The sequence below is a fragment of the Lissotriton helveticus genome, chromosome 7 (assembly GCF_964261635.1).
Source record: "Lissotriton helveticus chromosome 7, aLisHel1.1, whole genome shotgun sequence".
NCBI lineage: Eukaryota > Metazoa > Chordata > Amphibia > Caudata > Salamandridae > Lissotriton > Lissotriton helveticus.
In genome coordinates, this window is record NC_136068.1 from 1,080,888,694 (window position 1) to 1,080,908,122 (window position 19,429).

A 19,429-nucleotide genomic window follows, 5' to 3' on the forward strand; every position below is an offset into this window, starting at 1 on the left:
ACCCGCTGAGACAGAGGCGCGCGCGGTACAAAGAGAGAGAGAGGCAAGGCGAAAGAGACGGGGAGAGAGGCAGGGAGAGAGCGAGAGGTGGAGAGAGAGAGAGGTGGAGCGAGAGAGAGAGACAGAGAGGGAGAGAGACAGGGAGAGAGTGAGAGGTGGTGAGAGAGAGGTGGAGAGAGACAAGGATGAAGACAGAGAGGAAGAGAGAGGCAAGGAGAAAGAGACGGGAGAGAGAGAGGGAGAGGTGGAGAGAGAGACAAGGAGAAAGAGACGGGGAGAGAGGCAGGGAGAGAGGGAGAGGTGGTGAGAGAGAGGTGGAGAGAGAGAGACAAGGATGAAGACAGAGAGGGAGAGAGACGGGGAGAGAGAGAGAGGCAAGGGGAAAGAGACAGGGAGAGAGGGAGAGCTGGTGAGAGAGAGAGGTGGAGAGAGAGAGACAAGGATGAAGACAGAGAGGGAGAGAGACGGGGAGAGAGAGAGAGGCAAGGGGAAAGAGACAGGGAGAGAGCGAGAGGTGGTGAGAGAGAGAGAGAGGTGGAAAGAGAGAGACAAGGATGAAGACAGAGAGGGGGAGAGACGGGGAGAGAGAGAGAGAGAGACGGGGAAAGAGACAGGGAGAGAGCGAGAGGTGGTGAGAGAGAGAGGTGGAGAGAGAGACAAGGATGAAGACAGAGAGGGGGAGAGACGGGGAGAGAGAGAGAGGTGGTGAGAGAGAGAGGTGGAGAGAGAGACAAGGATGAAGACAGAGAGGGGGAGAGACGGGGAGAGAGAGAGAGGTGGTGAGAGAGAGAGGTGGAGAGAGAGACAAGGATGAAGACAGAGAGGGGGAGAGACGGGGAGAGAGAGAGACGGGGAAAGAGACAGTGAGAGAGCGAGAGGCGGTGAGAGAGAGAGGTGGAGAGAGAGACAAGGATGAAGACAGAGAGGGGGAGAGACGGGGAGAGAGAGAGAGGTGGTGAGAGAGAGAGGTGGAGGGAGAGACAAGGATGAAGACAGAGAGGGAGAGAGGCAAGGAGAAAGAGACGGGGAGAGAGACAGGGAGAGAGGGAGAGCTGGTGAGAGAGAGAGGTGGAGAGAGACAAGGATGAAGACAGAGAGGGAGAGAGACGGTGAAAGAGACAGTGAGAGAGCGAGAGGCGTGGGAGAAAGAGGTGGAGAGAGAGAGACGGAGAGAGAGAGAGACAAGGAGAAAGAGAGGGAGAGAGAGGGAGCGACAGTAAGAGATAGAGAGGTGGTTAGAGAGAGGTGGAGAGAGGCAAGGAGAAAGAGAGAGAGACTGGGAGAGAAACAGGGAGAGAGTGAAAGGTGGTGAGAGAAAGAGGTGGAGCGAGAGAGACAAGGAGAAAGAGAGAGAGACGGCGAGAGAAACAGGGAGAGAGACAGAGAGAGAGACAGTGAGAGAGCGGTGGAGAGAGACGAGGAGAAAGAGAGAGAGAGCGCACAGGAGAAAACGAGATGGAGAGAGAATGATGAGAAAGGGGAGAGAGACAGGCGGAGGGAGACGGGAGAGAGAGAGGGAGAGACAAGGAGAAAGACAGAGAGAGCGAGCGCGAGAGGGAGAGCGAATGGCAGACAGAAAGAGAAAGACAAGGCGTAGACAGAGGCGTGCGTGGCAAAAAGAGAGAGAGAGGGAGAGAGAAAGAGAGAGATATGGAGAGAGAGACGATGAGAAAGACAGAGAGAGAGACAGAGAGATGGGGAAAGGGAGAGAGATGTAGAGAGAGAGACAAGGAGAAAGAGAGAGTAAGGGAGACAGTGACAGAGAGAAAGACAAGGGGAGAGAGACAGGCAGAGGGAGAGCGAGAGAGATAAATACACAGATAAAGAGACAAGGAGAAAGACAGAAAATACACGTGTGAAGGAGAGAGCATGACAGACAGAAAGAAAAAGACAGACATGGGGAGAGAGAGCGCGAGAGAGAAAGACAGAGAGCGCGTGAGAGAGAGGGAAAAAGACAGAGTGCGTGAGAGAGGGTGAGACAGACAACGGGAGAGAGCAAAAGAATGAGAAAGAGACCAGGAGAGAGACCAGATCAAGTGGATATAGAAAGAGAATAGGGGAGAGAGAATGAGGCAGAGAGGCAAAGGGAGAGGTACCAGGCAAGAGAGAGAGAGAGAAACAGAGAGAGTGAGACAGAGAAAGACAAGAGGAGATCGAGTGGATGAGATAGAAAGACAGGTATAGTGAGAGAGGGCATGACTCCCAAGGGAGCCAGAGAAGACGAGAGAGTGTGAGACAGCATGATTGCCAAAGGGAGTGAGAGATGGGGAAACAAAAGGAAATAGAAATAGAGGAAAGGAGAATAGAGTGGGGGAGATAAAGGGAGATCTAGAGAGAAAGTAAGACACAAGGGAGACAACGAGACGCAAGAGTGATAGGGCACAAGAAAAGAGACAATCGGAGGGAGGAGTGGGCGAAAGAATGAACTAAAGAGCGAGTGAAAAACAGAAGCAAGGGGACGATACAGAGAGAGTCAAAGAGACAGAAGGGGGAAGAGAAAACGAGCCAAACAAGGATAGAGTGTGACAGAGAGACAAGAAGAGAGACAGTAAGAAAATAAGGGAAAGAGAGCAGCTGCTGCCCCACCGCTGTTACCTGCACGGACCACGGCTGGAAGAGAGGCAGGGAGTGAGAAAGAGTGAAGGGAGGGAGTGTGGGGGGATATAGAGAGAGGGAGAAAGAGACATATACACAGCACAAAGAGACAGAGAGAAATGGAAATAGGTAGCAAGAGAAGACAAGACACAAGGACAGGGCAAAAATATGGAACGAGAAAGAGAGTGCAAGACACACACAAGTAGAGAGAGACAGAAAATGAGCGAAAGAAAAAAGAGTGAGAGGGAAGCAGAGGGCAGATACCGAGTTAGAGAGATGAATTGAAATAGGGCTGAGGGAAGGAGAGGTAGTGAAGGGAAGGAAAGGTTTAGGACCAGATTCTCAAAGGTTTACTGTCTCAAACGCTAATTGGTATTAGAGTTGGTGTGTATGTAAAAGTAGCACAAAGCAGCGCAAAACGTTGCTTTGCATTGCTTTGCATCAAGGACGTGTTGCATGGGTGGTACATGGTCTTTCCCATGCAATCACTCTTGCTTTTTTACACTAAACCCTATTCACTAACATTGGTTGAAGAGATTTACCATCAAAAATGAACACAGCTGAAAAGCAAACGTGAAATGGAGTAGAAATGTTTTAATTTCTCTGTGCTCTCCGACTTTGCTTGCTTTCTGCACTGTGAAGCACACATACCAAGTAGGAACAGCTTTTAAACTTGTCTAGGTGTAGTATTTTGTACAGGAAGGGTTTCCTTCCTGTGCAAAACCTTTTTTAGACTCAGGCACACACCCTAGTGCTAAGGCACTAAGGTGAGTGCCTGGCAAACGGCAGCTGAAATCAGCGCTGGCACTATGGAGCGGTGAGGAGAGTGCCATATCTCTGTGAATATGGTACTCTCCTAATCTCTCCCTATCTCACAACGCATCTTCTTTGGGTGCTGCGCTGCATTGCCTGACACCCTTCAGAATCTGGGCCCTAGTGAGAGAAAGAATGAGAGAGAAGTAGTGGAATCAGAGAGAGAGAGTCCCGCAGCCGCTCTGGCCATGGCCTAGATATCAGAATGTCTATTTAATATCCCCTCAAATGAAATTGTGCAGTTGTGGGTACCAGAGCGTGTGACAAAGGTCACGTGGAACGCGCAGCAGCTCAACACACGAAGGAAAAGGGCTTGTCCTGATGGCAGAGAGACGATCACAGCCAGAGAAAGTGAGTGGCTGAGGGCGCTTTTGGGCGGGGAGCCCTGCGGAACGGGGCATAGAGCCATGGGCACAGGGACTTGCACTGCGAAGGAGCTCAGAGCACTATGCGAATGCACTTTGGAAGAGGATGCCAGCTGGCCATGACCAATGTTAAGCAACCCTAACCCTATGCCAGAGGCCGAGGAGAGCCGAGGAACAAGGGAAGGGGCACCAAAACACAGATCCATACACCAGGGATACCTTGAAAGATGGTCAAGAACCCCGGGCAGGGGTCAATAAACTGTGGGGTTTAAGACAAGGGGCACCAGGACATTGGTCAAGATAGACCGGAGCTGAGGTCAAGGTACACTTGGGACTAGGTCAAAGAACCCCGGGCAGAGGTCAAAGAAAGCTGTGACAAGGGTCAAGGGGCGCCAGTACACAGGCCAAGAGACACCTAGGAATAAGTTAAAGAACATCAGGCAGAGGTCAAAGAACCCTGGGGCACAGGTCCAAGAACCCTGGGGTACAGGTCAGGGACGCTGGGAGCTCTAGTGTGGAGGTCAAGCAGCCTTGGGGCACAGATCGAGGGACACCAGGGCACAGGTCATGGGATAGCTAGGAATAGGTCAAAGAACACCGGGCAGAGGTCAAACAACCCTGGCGTACAGGTGAAGGGACGCTGCAACAGAGGTCAAAGAACATCAGGCAGAGGTCAAAGAACCCTGGGGCACCAGCGAAGGGACACTGGGTCAGGGGTCAAAGAACATCAGGCAGAGGTCAAAGAACCCTGGGGCACCAGTGAAGGGACACTGGGTCAGAGGTCAAAGAACATCAGGCAGAGGTCAAAGAACCCTGGGGCACTGTGAAGGGACACTGGGTCAGAGGTCAAACAACCCTGGGGCACCAGTGAAGGGACACTGGGTCAGAAGTCAAAGATCAACGGGCAGAGGTCAAACAACCTTGGGGCACCGGTGAGGCCAGGGGACACTGGGGCAGAGGTGAAAGAGCTCTGGAGTAGACGAAAAGGAAATCGGTGGCACGGGTCAAAGGACACCAGGGCACAGGTCAAAGGACACGGGGCACAGGCAAGGAGCACTGGGGCACCTATCAAGGCACACTGCTGCACGGGCAGAAGCCTACTAAGAGAGCCAATACCAGAGAGGAGGGCAGGGATCCGCGCGGTACCGCGCGGTACCCAGAGCAGATCAGTTGGCATTGGCAATTGCCCACCAAGAACGCCCAGGAGGAGCTATCGGGCTTCTAGGAGGCACCGCTGGAACCGCAAGAGGAGGTACCATGTGGGTACTGTGAGGGTTAAATGCAGGAAGGGTCGGCGGAGCAGGGCTAGGGGAAGGAGACGGAGAAGTGAAAAGGGAAAAGGTGGGGGGGGCTTCAAGAGAAATTCAGAGGGAATGTGGCAAGGAAAGATGGAGGGAATTGCAGAGGGGAGGGGAACTCAGGGAGGGGGAGAAAAAGGGTCAAGGGAGGGCGAGGGAGACCTCTTCCCCAGTGTCCCTTCACAGGTGCCCCGGGGTTGTTTAACCTCTGCCCGGTGTTCTTTGACCTCTGACCCAGTGTCCCTTCACTGGTGCCCCAGGGTTGTTTAACCTCTGCCCGGTGTTCTTTGACCTCTGACCCAGTGTCCCTTCACTGGTGCCCCAGGGTTGTTTAACCTCTGCCCGGTGTCCTTGTTTAACCTCTGTTTAACCTCTGCCCGGTGTTCTTTGACCTCTGCCCCAGTGTCCCTTCACAGGTGCCCCAGGGTTGTTTAACCTCTGCCCGGTGTTCTTTGACCTCTGACCCAGTGTCCCTTCGCAGGTGCCCCAGGGTTGTTTAACCTCTGCCCGGTGTTCTTTGACCTCTGACCCAGTGTCCCTTCACAGGTGCCCCAGGGTTGTTTAACCTCTGCCCGGTGTTCTTTGACCTCTGACCCAGTGTCCCTTCACTGGTGCCCCAGGGTTGTTTGACCTCTGCCCGGTGTTCTTTGACCTCTGACCCAGTGTCCCTTCACTGGTGCCCCAGGGTTGTTTGACCTCTGCCTCGATGTCCCTTCAGATTGACGACTGAGAGATGACGGTCTGCAGGAGCCTTTTGGGGACTGAGCGCTGGAGAGAGTGCGGAAGAGGCGGTGGAAGGGCGATGGACGGACGGGTCTAACGGCGAGAGGAGAGGCTGAGGAGAAGATTGCAAAAGCTACATCAGCTTCCTGAGGGACCACAAGCCCCGTCGTGTCCTCGAGAAGCGAACACCAGCCGCACTGAGAGCCCCGGGGCAGCACGCGTGCCCTGTGCCCTCCCCGGTACCCCCGTGACGAGCCCCATCGGATCCCCCAGCATTCAAGCGGTTCCAGCAAACCGCCTGCCTCGAGGCACTGTAAAACCTCCCTGTGAGGGAGGGAAAGCGAGGGGAGAGGGGAGAGAGGAGGCGGTAGAGACGCGGGGCGGTGGGTGGGGGAGCGCAGAGGCGAAGACAGAAGGGAGGGACGGAGGAGATGAAAGGGGAAGGCAGTCAGAGCCACACCTGAAATGGGAGAAGTCGGGAGGCTGGAAGGTTTTTTTTCACGAGTGATGGAGAGGAGGAGAGGAGAGAGCACGCGAGGCGTGGGATAGAGGAGATAAAGAGACTGAGAGAGGAGAGACGGGCAGAGGGACGAGGCGAAGATAGGAGAGTGTAGTAGCGCTGGGTCACAAAATAAGAGAGAAGGAAAGGAGTGAGGACGGCGGAGAGAGTCCCATTCAAGTGATAGGGATAGAGAGGGGGAATGAAGACGGAGGGAGGGAGAAGAGGCCGGGAAGTCGCTTGATGCAGATTGGAGAAAAGAGGGAATATGCACCGTAGATGGTTGGGAAGTCGCAAACGAGGGAACAAGATGGTTAGAGAGAAATCCGGGTGCAGACGAAAGGCACAAAGGGGGGGGGGGGGGCAGAAAAAAGAAGAAAGTCAATGATTGGGACAAAGAAAGAAACAAGGAAGGGAGAAAGATGGGAAGGTGATAAGAAAGAGGTTATGATCAAAGTAGAGACACGCGGGGGAGGGTTGGGACAGTGAGGAGGAAGGGAAGGTTAGCAAGAGACGAGGGGAGGGAAGGCGAGGGTGCTAGAATGGCGAGAGACGGGGATTACTTGAAAGGATTAAGAGATGGAGAGAGGAGCAACGAGAGAAAGAGACTGCGAGGCAGATTAGGGAGAGGAGAGGGACGGAGCGGGAGAGGAGCATACTGAGAGAGAGAAGAGGAGCGAGAGAGCAAGAGAGAGTGCGGAGGGGAGAGATAAAGAGGAACGCAGATGAGATGGAGTAGAGGGGTCAGAGACTAATGAGAAGGGGAGAGAGGGTAGGGGAGGGGAGGGAGAGCAGGAAGAGGCGTAGGGAGGGTAATCTAGAGAAGAGGAGCAAGGAAGAGGTGAGAGATGAGTCTAATTTGAGAGATGAGTGAGAGGGGAGAGGGAAACGGATCGAGAGGGAGGGAAAGAACGAGGCAGCATGGTCAGAGGGAGGCTGAGAGTCCTGGAGAGATGGGGAATAGTGAAGGATCAAAAGGAGTGGTGGAGAGAAAGATAAAGTAATATAGGAAAGCAAGGTGAGAAAGGGAGGGAAGCATCCAAAAAAAATCAAAGAAAAGGCGGTGAGAACCACGAGAAAGAGTGAAGAGAGGGAAAGAGTATATTTCTGCTAGTATGCCGAAGACAAGGGACAGCAGTACACACGGGGGTGGGGGTGATCACCTTGCTCCGGGTCATTGCAGTCACTGTTTCTGGTCCTGCACTTTTTATGTGATCCCTGGTGCATTCTGGGGTTTGCAGTCTTGTTTTGCTTCCTTTGAACTAATTAGACGAACACCCCTGAAATCAATGGTTTGTAGGTGAAAAGTTGTGGACTGAGGGAAGTATCCCCAATGACCTGGAGTGAGGCGGTCACTCTGCACGCATGGAGTGACAGGGGGAAGTGTCGAAGGGAAGGGACACTATACACAGGCCAGGGGCAGAGAAGAAGGGGTGAGGGAAAGCGAGGAAGAATTAGAAGATGACAAGAGGGATGTGAAACTAGATGGAGGCATAGACAAATAAAGTGACAGATAAGGATGGCGAGAGAATGGAGGCAGGGCAGAGGGAACATGAAAAAGTGGAAGGTGCCAAGAGAAGATAAGAGACAGGGGAGTGGTAGGAAGAAGGAATGTAAGAGAGAAGGAAAGCTTGAAAGCAAAACATTAGTGAGAAGGAGAAAGTAGGGAGAGCAAAGGCAGAAGTGAAGTAAGAGAAAGGGTGAGGGGTAGAGAGGAGGAGAGAACATGTGTGCTAGTGACGAAAGCTGAGAGAGACATCGAGCGCAGGCTGGGAGGAGTCGTGCACACACTGCGATCAGCTGGATTTTAATGTGCATTGCAGACCCAACACATCCGCAATCCCAGATCACGGCAAAGCAGTCCAGTTCCGCACTGACCCAGATTATACCAGCCATTAAACGCCCGCCTGGCGCCTGGGACGCAGCACAGGCTGCCCAGAACTCGGCAGAGCACTCTGGGCCTGCTGAGGTAAGCAGATGGGTAGAGCGCTGGAAGATACCGGGTGGGTGAGTAGACAGGTAGAGGGACACCCAGAAGAGTGGAAGGTAGATAGATGTATGCGCAGGCGGCAAGAGAGATGCAGAGATACTGATGTGCCAGGAACTTGCCTGATTACATTGAACAGTAAAGAGACCCCATGGGGCAGCGTGAGAGAGAAAAGGGGAGAGGGAGAGAGGTGGAGCAGCAAGAGGTGAGGGGTAGGTCTGTTTGTAGGGAGATGGAGTGTCACAGAGACTCATAGCTAAGAAGATGCGGATGGAGAGAGCAGGTGCATGCGCAAGTCAGCCCCTGGCAAACAGGTGCGGACATAAAGTAATAGCCAAGTGGGTGGGTGGCGTGGCATGCGGATGGCCGGGTAGGCGGGTGGGTAAACCGGGCGCTTGTGGTTAAGGCACCCCAGCTCTTACCTCCAAGTTCTCCAGTCGGGTTTTGAGGGTCTGCAGGGTCTGGCCGAGGCTGCTCAGGGTCTCTGCGCCGGACCCTCGGGACAGGTCCCCCAGCGAGCCCTTGGGTGGAATCTTCCTGGCCCCTGGGAGCCCGGCCTTGGCGTCGTTGGCCCCCGGCTCGGCGGAGCTCTGGCTCTCGCAGCGGCTCAGCTTGCCCGTCAGCTCGCGGATGGTGTCCTGCTGGCTCAGCAGCGTCTCTTTCTGCTGCAGCACACTCTCCCGCAGCTGCAGGATGGTCCCACGCAGGTCCTCCGTGGGCCCCGTGCCCTGCATAGAGCCGCACAGGTCCGTGTCCGCGGGCACCGACGTGCAGATGAACCGGCTCTGCCCAAAGCCCTGCCCGGACCCGGGGGGCCAAGAGAGGGTCAGCAGCAGGCACATCCACGCGAGCCCAGTGCCCATGGCTGCCGGAAGTCTTCTGGCGGGATCCGCACTCACAGGCGCTTGAGATCGCAGCGTTGCCTGGTTTTAATCACTCAGATCGCGGCAAATCCTTCTCTGGCAGATGGGAGAGTCGTCTGAAAGAAGGAGGTGGTGGAGTCCCTCCGTGGGAGTGAACGGGGAGTCCTTTCTGGCAGAAGGAGGCGCCGGCGGAGCACTCCGCCCCCGCCTCCTGCAGCACTTCCCCTAGTTCAGCGCCGGGAGCTGCTGGTGCCGCGCCTCTCGGACTGCTGGCCTCAGCCCCGGGAGCGGTCCCTACGCGAGTCCCTCCCGTTCTCTCAGCACCTGGGCGCTGCCCCCCTTTTACCTGCAGGATCAGAGGGGTCCTTCTCGTGTCTTTCTTTGAATATGAATGTATTTGTGTTTTCAGCAGCTGTAGTGCGCGAGACTCGGATCTGCACGAGATGTCTCGTCAGACCACACCTTGCACTCTCCTCTCTTCAGCACCAGGAGCTGTCCCACAAGCCGCTCTCTTCTCTCTTCTCTCTTCAGCACCGGGAGCTGTCCCTCCAGCTGCTTCCGCGCTCTCCTTGCTTCAGCACCAGGAGCTGTCCATCCAGCCGCTCCCGCGCTCTCCTCTCTTCAGCACCGGGAGCTGCCCCGCCAGCCCGCACCGTGCTCTTCCCTTATTTCAGCCCAAGAGGTGTCTCGCAAGCGCGCTCCCGCGTTGTCTTCGTTTCAGTACAAGGAGCTTCCCACAAGCCGCTCCCGCGCGCTCTCTCTCCTTACTTCAGTCCCGGGAGCTGTCCCTGAGCGGACTTCGGCTCTCTCCTCAGTCTCGAGGGGTGTCGGGGTGTCAGCGTGTCTTCTTGCGCCCACCTCCGGCCCTATGTAGTTCAGCACCCAGCAGCTGTGCCCTTTCTGCCCTCAGCTGCGCTATCTCTGCCCCGGGAGCTGTTCCGGAAACTGTGCATCCAGCTCCCTGAAAGCCTCCCTGCAGTCTAAGGAGCTGCCTGTCCTGCTCCAGGAGCGGCGTACTGTGTCGATGCAGGGGAACTGCCTGCTGCAACGCCACCCTGACCCTGCTGCCGCCTAGGAACTGTCTCTGCTTCAGCCACTCCCTTAGTCACAGGAACTGTCTCTTCTGCTCTCTATGATGTATGCTACCTCACTATTCACTAACTGTGCTGCAGGTCGCTCTGTACCAGAAGCTGTCCCTGCTACAGCTCCTCGCTACGCGTGCTGCGTCCCCAGGCCCTAAGAGCTGTGGTGTGCTGCAGCTCTCCCTTCAGACCAAGGACCTGCCTGTGCTGCAGCCTGCGATCAGTCCCAGGGTCTGTCCCTGCGTCAGCTCCCCCTCAGCCCCTGTAGTTTACACCGAGGCCTCTGCATCCGCTGGCTCGGGAGCTGTGCTGTGTCCCTACTGCAGTGCTCTCGGTCCCAGGAGCTGTGGCTGAGCCCGCTGCAGCACGACCACAGCTCTTATACCGTGGCCGCGTGCACGCCCCTGTGACGTCGGCAGGGGTGGAATCCCGCTTTAATCGCCGTGTGACCGCCTCCGCCCGGCTCTCGGTGGTGCAGAGAGAGTGCCCAGCGCCGTGAGGAGCGCCTGTGCCAGCCGACTCCGCTGCCAATGCGCCTCGGTGTCACGACGAAGCACTACTGCCGCTGCCACTGATAGCATTCTAATAGCAGTGGTAACGTCAGCAATGAGAACAACAGTCATTTATGTTATTATTATAATATCAAAAACATGGAACCAGCTCCTAGTAATAATGAAGCACCGCCAAGTGTGCATTAATCGAATACCGTAAGGTGGTGGTCACATATAGATAAGCAGAGGCTGCAGGCCAAGCATCTTTAATCGAGGATGGGCCCTCGAGATGACTTGCCACATCCTCTGTATGTTCACTTGGAGGTACTTTATTCCGTATAATGCAAGGTAATGGGCACACACTTGAGTGATTGTGGTTGAATTAAAGCATATATCTTCACCCTGCATGCCAGGACCTGAATATCCCCTAGCATTATCGCAGCTTACAGGAAGAAACAGAAGCATATGGTGACAACGTGATTTCCAAGGCTCACATTGTTTGTGTAAGTGGGAAAGCCAGGATTCAGTCTTAGACTTCTGCCTGACACTTATAAAGATGTTGCACTGGGGTCGTGTCATTGTTTTGATGCAGCCCTAGCACAACATCCTTTTTTGACTTGTGTGGCTTTATAAGACAAGGCAATGCAACGCAGCGCATTGCTCTGTCTTCTGTTACTTTGAGTCAGGTGGCATTCCATGGCGGGTGCGTGGGTGTACCTGTGCACCTACCCGTGCATTTTGACGCAAACCGATATACACAAAAATATAGAGCCATGGGTTTACTCCAAAATGGTGTGCCTGGCTGAGGCTGGCGCATCGAAGAGAAATATATTTCTCCTCGTTATTTCCTCTTTGCAAAGAGGAAATAGCCTCAAATGATAGTTTTTGTTCAGGAAACTGTTCTTGTCTGTACAAAAATTATCCTGACCGCAACGTTGACACCCTTGCACTATGGCGGAAGGATTCCTGCATTGGGACAAGGCCGCCCAACCAGTGCCTGCAGATGAAGAAACAAGCACCGTGCCCTTTCCTTGGAGGTATGGCGCAGTTCAGCTCTTTCCAGCCGATGCAGTGCAGAAACGTTGCTTGATACGCTGCACGGCACCACCTCTTTGAACATATGTCCCTTGGGCATAACTGTGACCCTTCGGTTCTACATGGAAACCCGACCTGGTGCTGGCCTTTTATCTTACCTCTACAGGTGGTATGTGGTCTCCGAGGTACTGTGGGGTCGGCAATTGCTACTGTGACTTCCTGTCTCTGACACTTCCTGTTTGGCCACCGGATTGGGGCCGCGCCAAGGTGGCTCAGGGACTGAAAATGTTCCACAGAAGTCCTTCACTGCTAGAGGGACTGCCCCGATTCCCGGGAGAGAGGGTCGGGGTGTGCTCGGGACCCCATCTCTCGATCACTGCATGGATTTCACTCCTGCAGTGCGCAAGGAAGGCGGCAGCGCGCAGGGACAAGTAACGTGCACTGTTCCTGCGCCCCTGCACAGAGGTCAGTCCCCGCTGCGCAGGACCCCGGGGGCACCGTGTACGCGGCGGGTCCCCGGGCTGTACTATCCCTGCCGCCTGGGACACGCGCCACACAGTCCAGCTGACTTTCAAGGCAAGGGGCCCTTCCTGCGTTGCGCCGTCACCAGTCACATACTTATTATGGACAAGTTCTGACGTCAGACCTCGCTTGTGAAAAGAATATTAACTACAGCCTTTAAAAGATCAAAACAGGCTTCCGCGCATTACATGAATATTAATGGTAATAATCTCATTGATAGGGATATGAGTAATAATTACTGTCACACGTCACATTATTGTTACAGTGAGTGGACAACTTCATGTCTTTAGTCTGGGGGCTCGTTGTATCACAGCCTCGTTTTGTGAGGGGGGGAGGGGCAATTAGGGGCTTATTTACAAGCCCCTTGCGCCGCCGGTACGTCACTTTTTTCTATATTAAAAGTGACGTATCGGCTGCGCAAGGGGCTTGCAAATATTAATAAGCCCCTTAGCGTTCACCGAACTGTACATGGGTTTGAGATGTATAAGGAAGGTGACTTGAGTACAGGTGACAATAGCAAGCGCCTCGCGGCAGGGGTGAGAAGAGAACAAGTGCGCAGCACACCAGCAGGAACAGAAAAGCACTCAGGACCAGAGCCGAGCTGAAGAGGACCGGGCCCTCAGGTGCTGCACTCAGGAAGGAGGGCACAGGGAGGGAGCTTGGGGCAGAGCCGAGCAGGAGAGGGCCGGGCCCTCAGGTGCGGCAGCAGTCACCAGACGGGATTAATCTGAAGGGCCTGGCGCATGCGCCTTCACGCACGGGTGTCTATGAGACGCTGTCATGAATGACTATTCTATTAGTAATCACGAGAGTAGTAATACAGGGCGGTACCAGACACGTAGATGAGCGGGGAGGCCCTATCATTGAAATGGAAGAGACGAGAGTAGGGGTCTGCAGACCGTGGCCCAATGGAATGTCCTGGGGGTCGCGAGGCGCTGCAGACTGTGGGACAAAGGAATATCCTGGGGGTCGCGAGGCGCTGCAGACCGTGGCCCAATGGAATGTCCTGGCCTGGGGGTCGCGAGGCGCTGCAGACCGTGGCCCAATGGAATGTCCTGGCCTGGGGGTCGCGAGGCGCTGCAGACCGTGGCCCAATGGAATGTCCTGGCCTGGGGGGCGTGAGGCGCTGCAGACAGTGGCCCAATGGAATGTCCTGGCCTGGGGGGCGTGAGGCGCTGCAGACCGTGGCCCAATGGAATGTCCTGGGGGTCGTGAGGCGCTGCAGACTGTGGGACAAAGGAATGTCCTGGGGGTCGTGAGGCGCTGCAGACTGTGGGACAAAGGAATGTCCTGGGGGTCGCGAGGCGCTGCAGACCGTGGGCCCAACGGAATGTCCAGGGGGTCGCGAAGCGCTGCAGACCGTGGCCCAATGGAATGTCCTGGGATGGGGGTCGCGAGGCGCTGCCGACCGTGGCCCAATGGAATGTCCTGGGGGTCGCGAGGCTGTGTCGCCGAGTAAGAGGCTTCCTCGGCCACTGAACACGGTCCTTTGAAAACCACTCACATCTTGAACACGTGCTTGATAAAATGTGCTTCTAAAGCAAAGCCTGGTCAGTGCGTTGTTGGAAATATTCGATAGGTTAGTATGAGAAACGAAAAAAGAACCTACATCGATTAAAAAAGAAAAGAAATGTGTAGAGCACTGTACTCCCTCTGTCCCCCACACCCGCCCCGTTGAAGTTTTGCCACGCTAGCGTGCAACACATGTTTTGTTTCACAAACTTGATTTATTGAAAGATGAAAAGCGAAACACAATGTATTTGTCTGTCATGGTTTTTTATAGCAGTCTTTTCACGCCCGGGTACCTGCACACCTTACAATAAATGAACAGCACTGCTGAAAATCAGCTTTTGTATTTTTATTCTTGGGGGAAGTGTTCTCAAGCACCACCACAATGATTTAGTGCTCTCGATGTTTTATAGTCTATTCAACTGTAAGAAAATACCACGTCACTTTGGGTGGCCCCAACCAGGTTATTTCACGGATGGGGAGTTGGGCATCACAAAATCTAAACAGCCCCCCCGCTCCCCCCCTACCCCACTCGCCCCCCGCCCCAGCGGGAGTAGCGATCCAAGTCTGTGTGTTATTGGTAACATCAAGGTTTGGTGAAAGACTGCATCAACTGGTCCACGTACCAAGGGTCAATAAGCCCGATTTAAAGACTGAGGTAGCGCAGCCGGTTAATGCACTTGCTTCATTGTACACCCAAGGTCCCAGGGTCGAAACCCAGTGAATTAGCTCCATGGACCCGGTGAGTCATTTGCCTCCTTCACACATCTGCTTCTAGCTCGCAAGTCGGCAACTCGGTGGGTTAGTGCACTTGCTGTACCTATGCCAGTGTGACTTGCAGGTCCCATGTCCCAATGCAGGTCATAATTAGCACAATGCGATATCCTGCCAGCCCTGACGGAGCAGCGCCCACCCACGGATTCCTGGCCACGTCTCCATACCCCCTTTTATGGCTATCTTCCCAGCACAATCTAGTGCCTTCTGACTCACCTCGTGACTGGTTCAGTGAGTCACCCGTCACTTTGCAGTGACACTTCTGAAACTCACTCATAGTAGCATATGCTCCGCACACCCCCAAGGATGCACAGGAGAGAGGCTCCCTCTAAACCGGAAATGTCAGGCAGTGCTCGTGAAGACAGGGTCTAAGGGCCAGGGAGCGACGGGCGGGGTCTCTGCTACGGGTCTTCGGCCATTTCGCCAGCTTCTCTTGGCTATGGAAAGTAGACTCATGAATAAAGCGCTTCGCCGGAAAGGTAGCTCAGCCGGTTAACGCCCGCGCGGTGGGGATCTGAGTGCAACCTGCAGGTCACAGGGCCAAAGCCGAGCGCGTGAGCTCCACGGGCTCGCGTGCTGACTGTACAGGTCAGCGTGGCAGGTAACAGATTCAAATGTCAGCCAGGCAGCCCGATGGGTTGAGCGCCCGCTGCGGCGATCTACGTGCACCTGACAGCAGTTGCCATCCACCGTCGCCGGTTCAGCCGTTTGTCCTTCGGAGGTCGACAACAAAGAATGCCGTAAAACAAGGCAACGGGGACCGCTATTGTTTGATACCCCGAGACACCGGCGTGTACGGTGTGCGCCGAGCAGAGGCTCAGCGAGGAAACAATGAGCAAAGAAGAGCACCGAGTCCACGTCCCTAGCAACAGCCATGCGTCTAAAGTTGATGCTATTCCAATAACAACAATGTGGTAATTGTGCAGTGCTTACAACGAATGAGTGCAGCGTCAATGCACTATAAATAACACGGTTTATTCTAAAGGTGGAACTGTTAGGGACAGAAATGTCCTCATGTGTTTTCATTAAACTCTTTCATTTCTGTTGAAACATGTAATCTCATCAAGCCTGCTAGATAGCTCAGTCGGCAGATTGCCTGCTGCAAAGATCTGCGTGCAGTGTCCTGGCAGGAGGCAATCACAAGGGCTATGAATATTCCACTGAGCCACAATGTATTTGTTGAAGAGAACTATATTGTCGGTGTTTATTATAGGAGTCATCGATGGGACGCAATGCAGTAGATAAACAGCACAGGCGCTTCATTCACCTGTCCGAGGCACAGGTGGCATCTTGCCGGGCGCAGGGTGAAACCCTCATTCCATTATTCCGTCAACAATCCTCACCAGGTCGATACAATGAGCACCATACAGTAGGGCAGTCGTGAGATCTGTTTTTCATTTCAGATCTTAGAACTAAGGGGCATATTATCAACAACTAGCAATATTTATCTCTAAAGAAGCTTAGCGAAAAATTTTTTATCGCCAGGCATCGCCGGATTTTATCGCAGAGATAACGTGCTATTAGCAACGTTTATCTCTAATGCGATAAAATATCCGGCGATAGTGGCGAAATGCGTGAATATCGCTGGAAACCCAGCAATATTCACGCATCATCGCCAATAGGGTCTTAATCTGAATATCCACCACCCATTGGATATACAGGTTAAGAACTAGTCTGAGCAGGCGTTAGTTTTCAGCGATATTCACGCTTAGCATGAGTTTTTTTATCGCTATGCCTGCCTTGCTAATAGGCGATAGCGACGTTAGTGACTGCTTTCAGTCGCTAACTGGTTTTGTACGCCCACTTTGCATGTCATTAGCGATAAATATCGCTGACATGCAAAGCGGGCCCCAAACCGCTCGCTATCACCTAAAAGCTGTCGCTAACTGATGTTAGCGACAGCTTGCTAATAGGGCGATTAAATTATCGCCGCTTTGCGGCCGAAAACGGCTGCAAAAGCGGCTATAATTTCATTTCGCCTGCCTTGATAATATGCCTCTAAATGTGCATTTTGTTTGAGTGAGCAAACTAAAGAGTAGAATTGGGTTTGTTTATCCTCCAAACAGTAATCTGCAGCATTTCAATGTGTTTGAGTCAATCGATGGCCCGGTGACTGCGCTTGCTGCTGTAACGCAGGGTGTTCTGCAGGTCGAATCCCACAAAGCCGACTCAGCCTTTCATCCTTCAAAGGCTATTAAAATGAGTATCCTTTAATGGGGTATGTTATCTTACGTGTATTTTTTTAGGGATGAGTGTATCCTGAAGCTTCGCAGGTGAGTGTGGCCAGCTTCCTGGGTACTTACTCGAAGATCCAAGTCTTCACTGACACACACCTACAAAGTCTTCCACGACCAAGAACCAGCATACATGAACCACGGCCTGAACTTTCACCAACCACCAGAAGCCTTCACTTCGCCTCCCTCGCCCTTGCACAGACTCAGCGCATCTGCGTAGCCACAGTGGAGGGCGCTCCTTCTCCCACCTCGCCTCCACGTCCTGGAACGTCCTCCCTCTCCCAACATCACCCTCGCTGACCGACTTCAAGAGGAGATTCAAGACCTGCTTTTCGACTAAGCCCAGCAACCCAGTACCCAGATACCCCCAGGGGTGATAAGTCGCACTTTACAGGAACCGACTGATTGAGGGATTCAGGTTCATAAGTGATACTAACCCCCGTTACTTACAGTGCCTGGATTATAAAGCACCGTGTAAAGACAAGTTATTGCTGTAATTAATTTCAGTGAAGAATATTTGCATATGTGTTTGTAATTTTGAGAACCCTAATGTTTTAGGTAAATATGACGTTTTATTCATTTTATGTATTCCATCAATTTTATTGTACAAATTGTCTTTTATGATGTAATAATCGAAATAAAGACGTATGAAAAAACCGGAAACCTGAGAACCCTACCAGGTCTTACTTTTCAGTGGGCCAGTGAGCCCAGCCATGAGCAGAGCGTTTCGGATAGTATCAAAATAAAGGGAACGGCCTTCATCGTTGTAAATTGGAGCCGGTGATACTGTTTAACAGGGAGACTCCCCAGCGCCAGGAAGTTATAGGGCCATTTCTCTGCTTGACGTTGAGAGCAAGATACACTCAGCATCGATCTTGTCTACCCTCCGGGGCTGGGGGAAAGCAATCACATCACTTCCAGACAGGCAAGGCAGGGGTTCTCCAGGTTTTCCTGCGCTTCATTAGTGTAAGGTCTTAAATCATCCTGCTGAGCAATATGTAAAAGTTTAAAAAGGGCCTCTGGCATTGTTTTAATCAGACTTTAACAACTTGCTTGTTTTGTTGATTTCTTATATATTACCAACTTGCCGCCTGGCAGCCGCTCGGATTCACCAATAGGAAACACCATCTTTAAATCATTGCAAGAAAATAGATACCTTTCCTACTTTCTAAATTGTCTGTTCCTATGAGATAAAGTCACATTTTTTGTGAAACTGCTTATATATGTCCTTGGTTACATTAGTCTTATAGCTATAGCTGGCCAGGCGCGCAGGGGCTAACGACACGTATGTCCTCATCAGAGCAGTGTTGGCAATGGATGTAGGCAGGGCAACTCTGCTCTTTAAGTTGGCATCAGGGATTGGTGCAGGCAGTGCCCATGAAACATTACTGTTGAGTCGTTTTCTGCTGATTTCAGACATCCTTAAAAAGAGTCTCACACAAATAAATCGTACAGATGGCCATAAACCGAAGTTGTCGATATGCTATTGTTAACACAAGCTCCTCTTCAACAGAAGATGTCTGAAATGAGTACAGCATATTAAAAAAAACAAATTATAACTGTGTAATTTGGAAATGTGGGTAAATCGTAGAATCCATTGCTTTGCATTTGTAGATGTTGTTTGCTTGCTGTAGGTTTGCATCGCTTCCACAGCCTCTGTTTTTATGGAGCTTAAGGATATGTTCAAGAAGATGAATCTGAGGTGGACAAGACAAATGGAAGTCCTTGAAGGCCGAAGAGAACCTTTGCAGTTGTAGTGCCAATACAATCATCATATGGCCACTGCCTCAACAGGGCCCCTGGGGATTTCGTTAGAATGCGACAACAACGGGGTTAATGTGGCTTGTTTTTAGAAGTGATGACATTTCTTCCATATTTTCTGATTTTTACATACAACCACAGACAAAAACAGTTGTCCCTTATGACTACCCTGCCAACATTTGTGCAGTCTGACTGCAGAGAACAGGGTGTTGTTTCCTTAAATAGCTGCAGATGTGCACATATTGTTTTATACAGTATTAATAAGTGTACTGTTGAGGGTAATATTTATGTCTCCTGACAGCGCTAAGACCCAACAGGTACTATTTGTAAATGTACATATATTGGATAAATAAATGTGGAAATGTATTATTTGCAACATTATCCCTTTTCACCGAACACAAAATAAACAAGAAGAAAGACAGATAAAAAGAGCAAAAACAAATATGTCTAAATACAGAAGGAAATGTAAAAAAATAAATGCCATAAAACCGAGAGCCGTACTAATCGTAGAGAGACACTCATAATAATAATAATTCAGTGGCATGGCTCTTTTATGGGTTCAAATGAAATGAAAAAGATGTGTAGGAGTCCGCAAATGCCCAAAAGAGTCAAGGCGCTAAAGATTGGTAAGTTCTGATGAGAAGTACAATCAGCAAGGATGACATGCCCTGTGCTCATGGAGTTGTTGCGTCATCATTATAGGGTGAAGAGCCAGGTTTTCAAGGCTGTCCTGAAAGAGGCATGAGCCTTTAGGCAGGGGATGTTACGGGGAGGGAGGTCCAAAGCTGGCCCGTGGCCACCAAAAAGGCTCTGCCTCCCCATCTTGCCTTCCGTAACTTGGGGGTAACTACCCGGTAGTGACCTTCAGAGCCTGGACA

The 19,429-nt window shown here is 52.3% G+C and overlaps 1 protein-coding gene across 1 annotated transcript in view; it reads right to left on the reverse strand.

Moving 5' to 3' along the window:
* The window catches only part of NPTX1 (neuronal pentraxin 1), a 61,163-nt gene extending 50,586 nt beyond the window's left edge, over positions 1–10,577 (reverse strand). Inside the window, exon 1 of the mRNA XM_078654083.1 lies at positions 8,703–10,577. Coding sequence (XP_078510209.1) covers positions 8,703–9,143 — 441 coding nt within the window. The 5' untranslated portion in view covers positions 9,144–10,577. The remainder of the gene's footprint in view (positions 1–8,702) is intronic.
* Between the last annotated feature and the right edge of the window lie 8,852 nt (positions 10,578–19,429).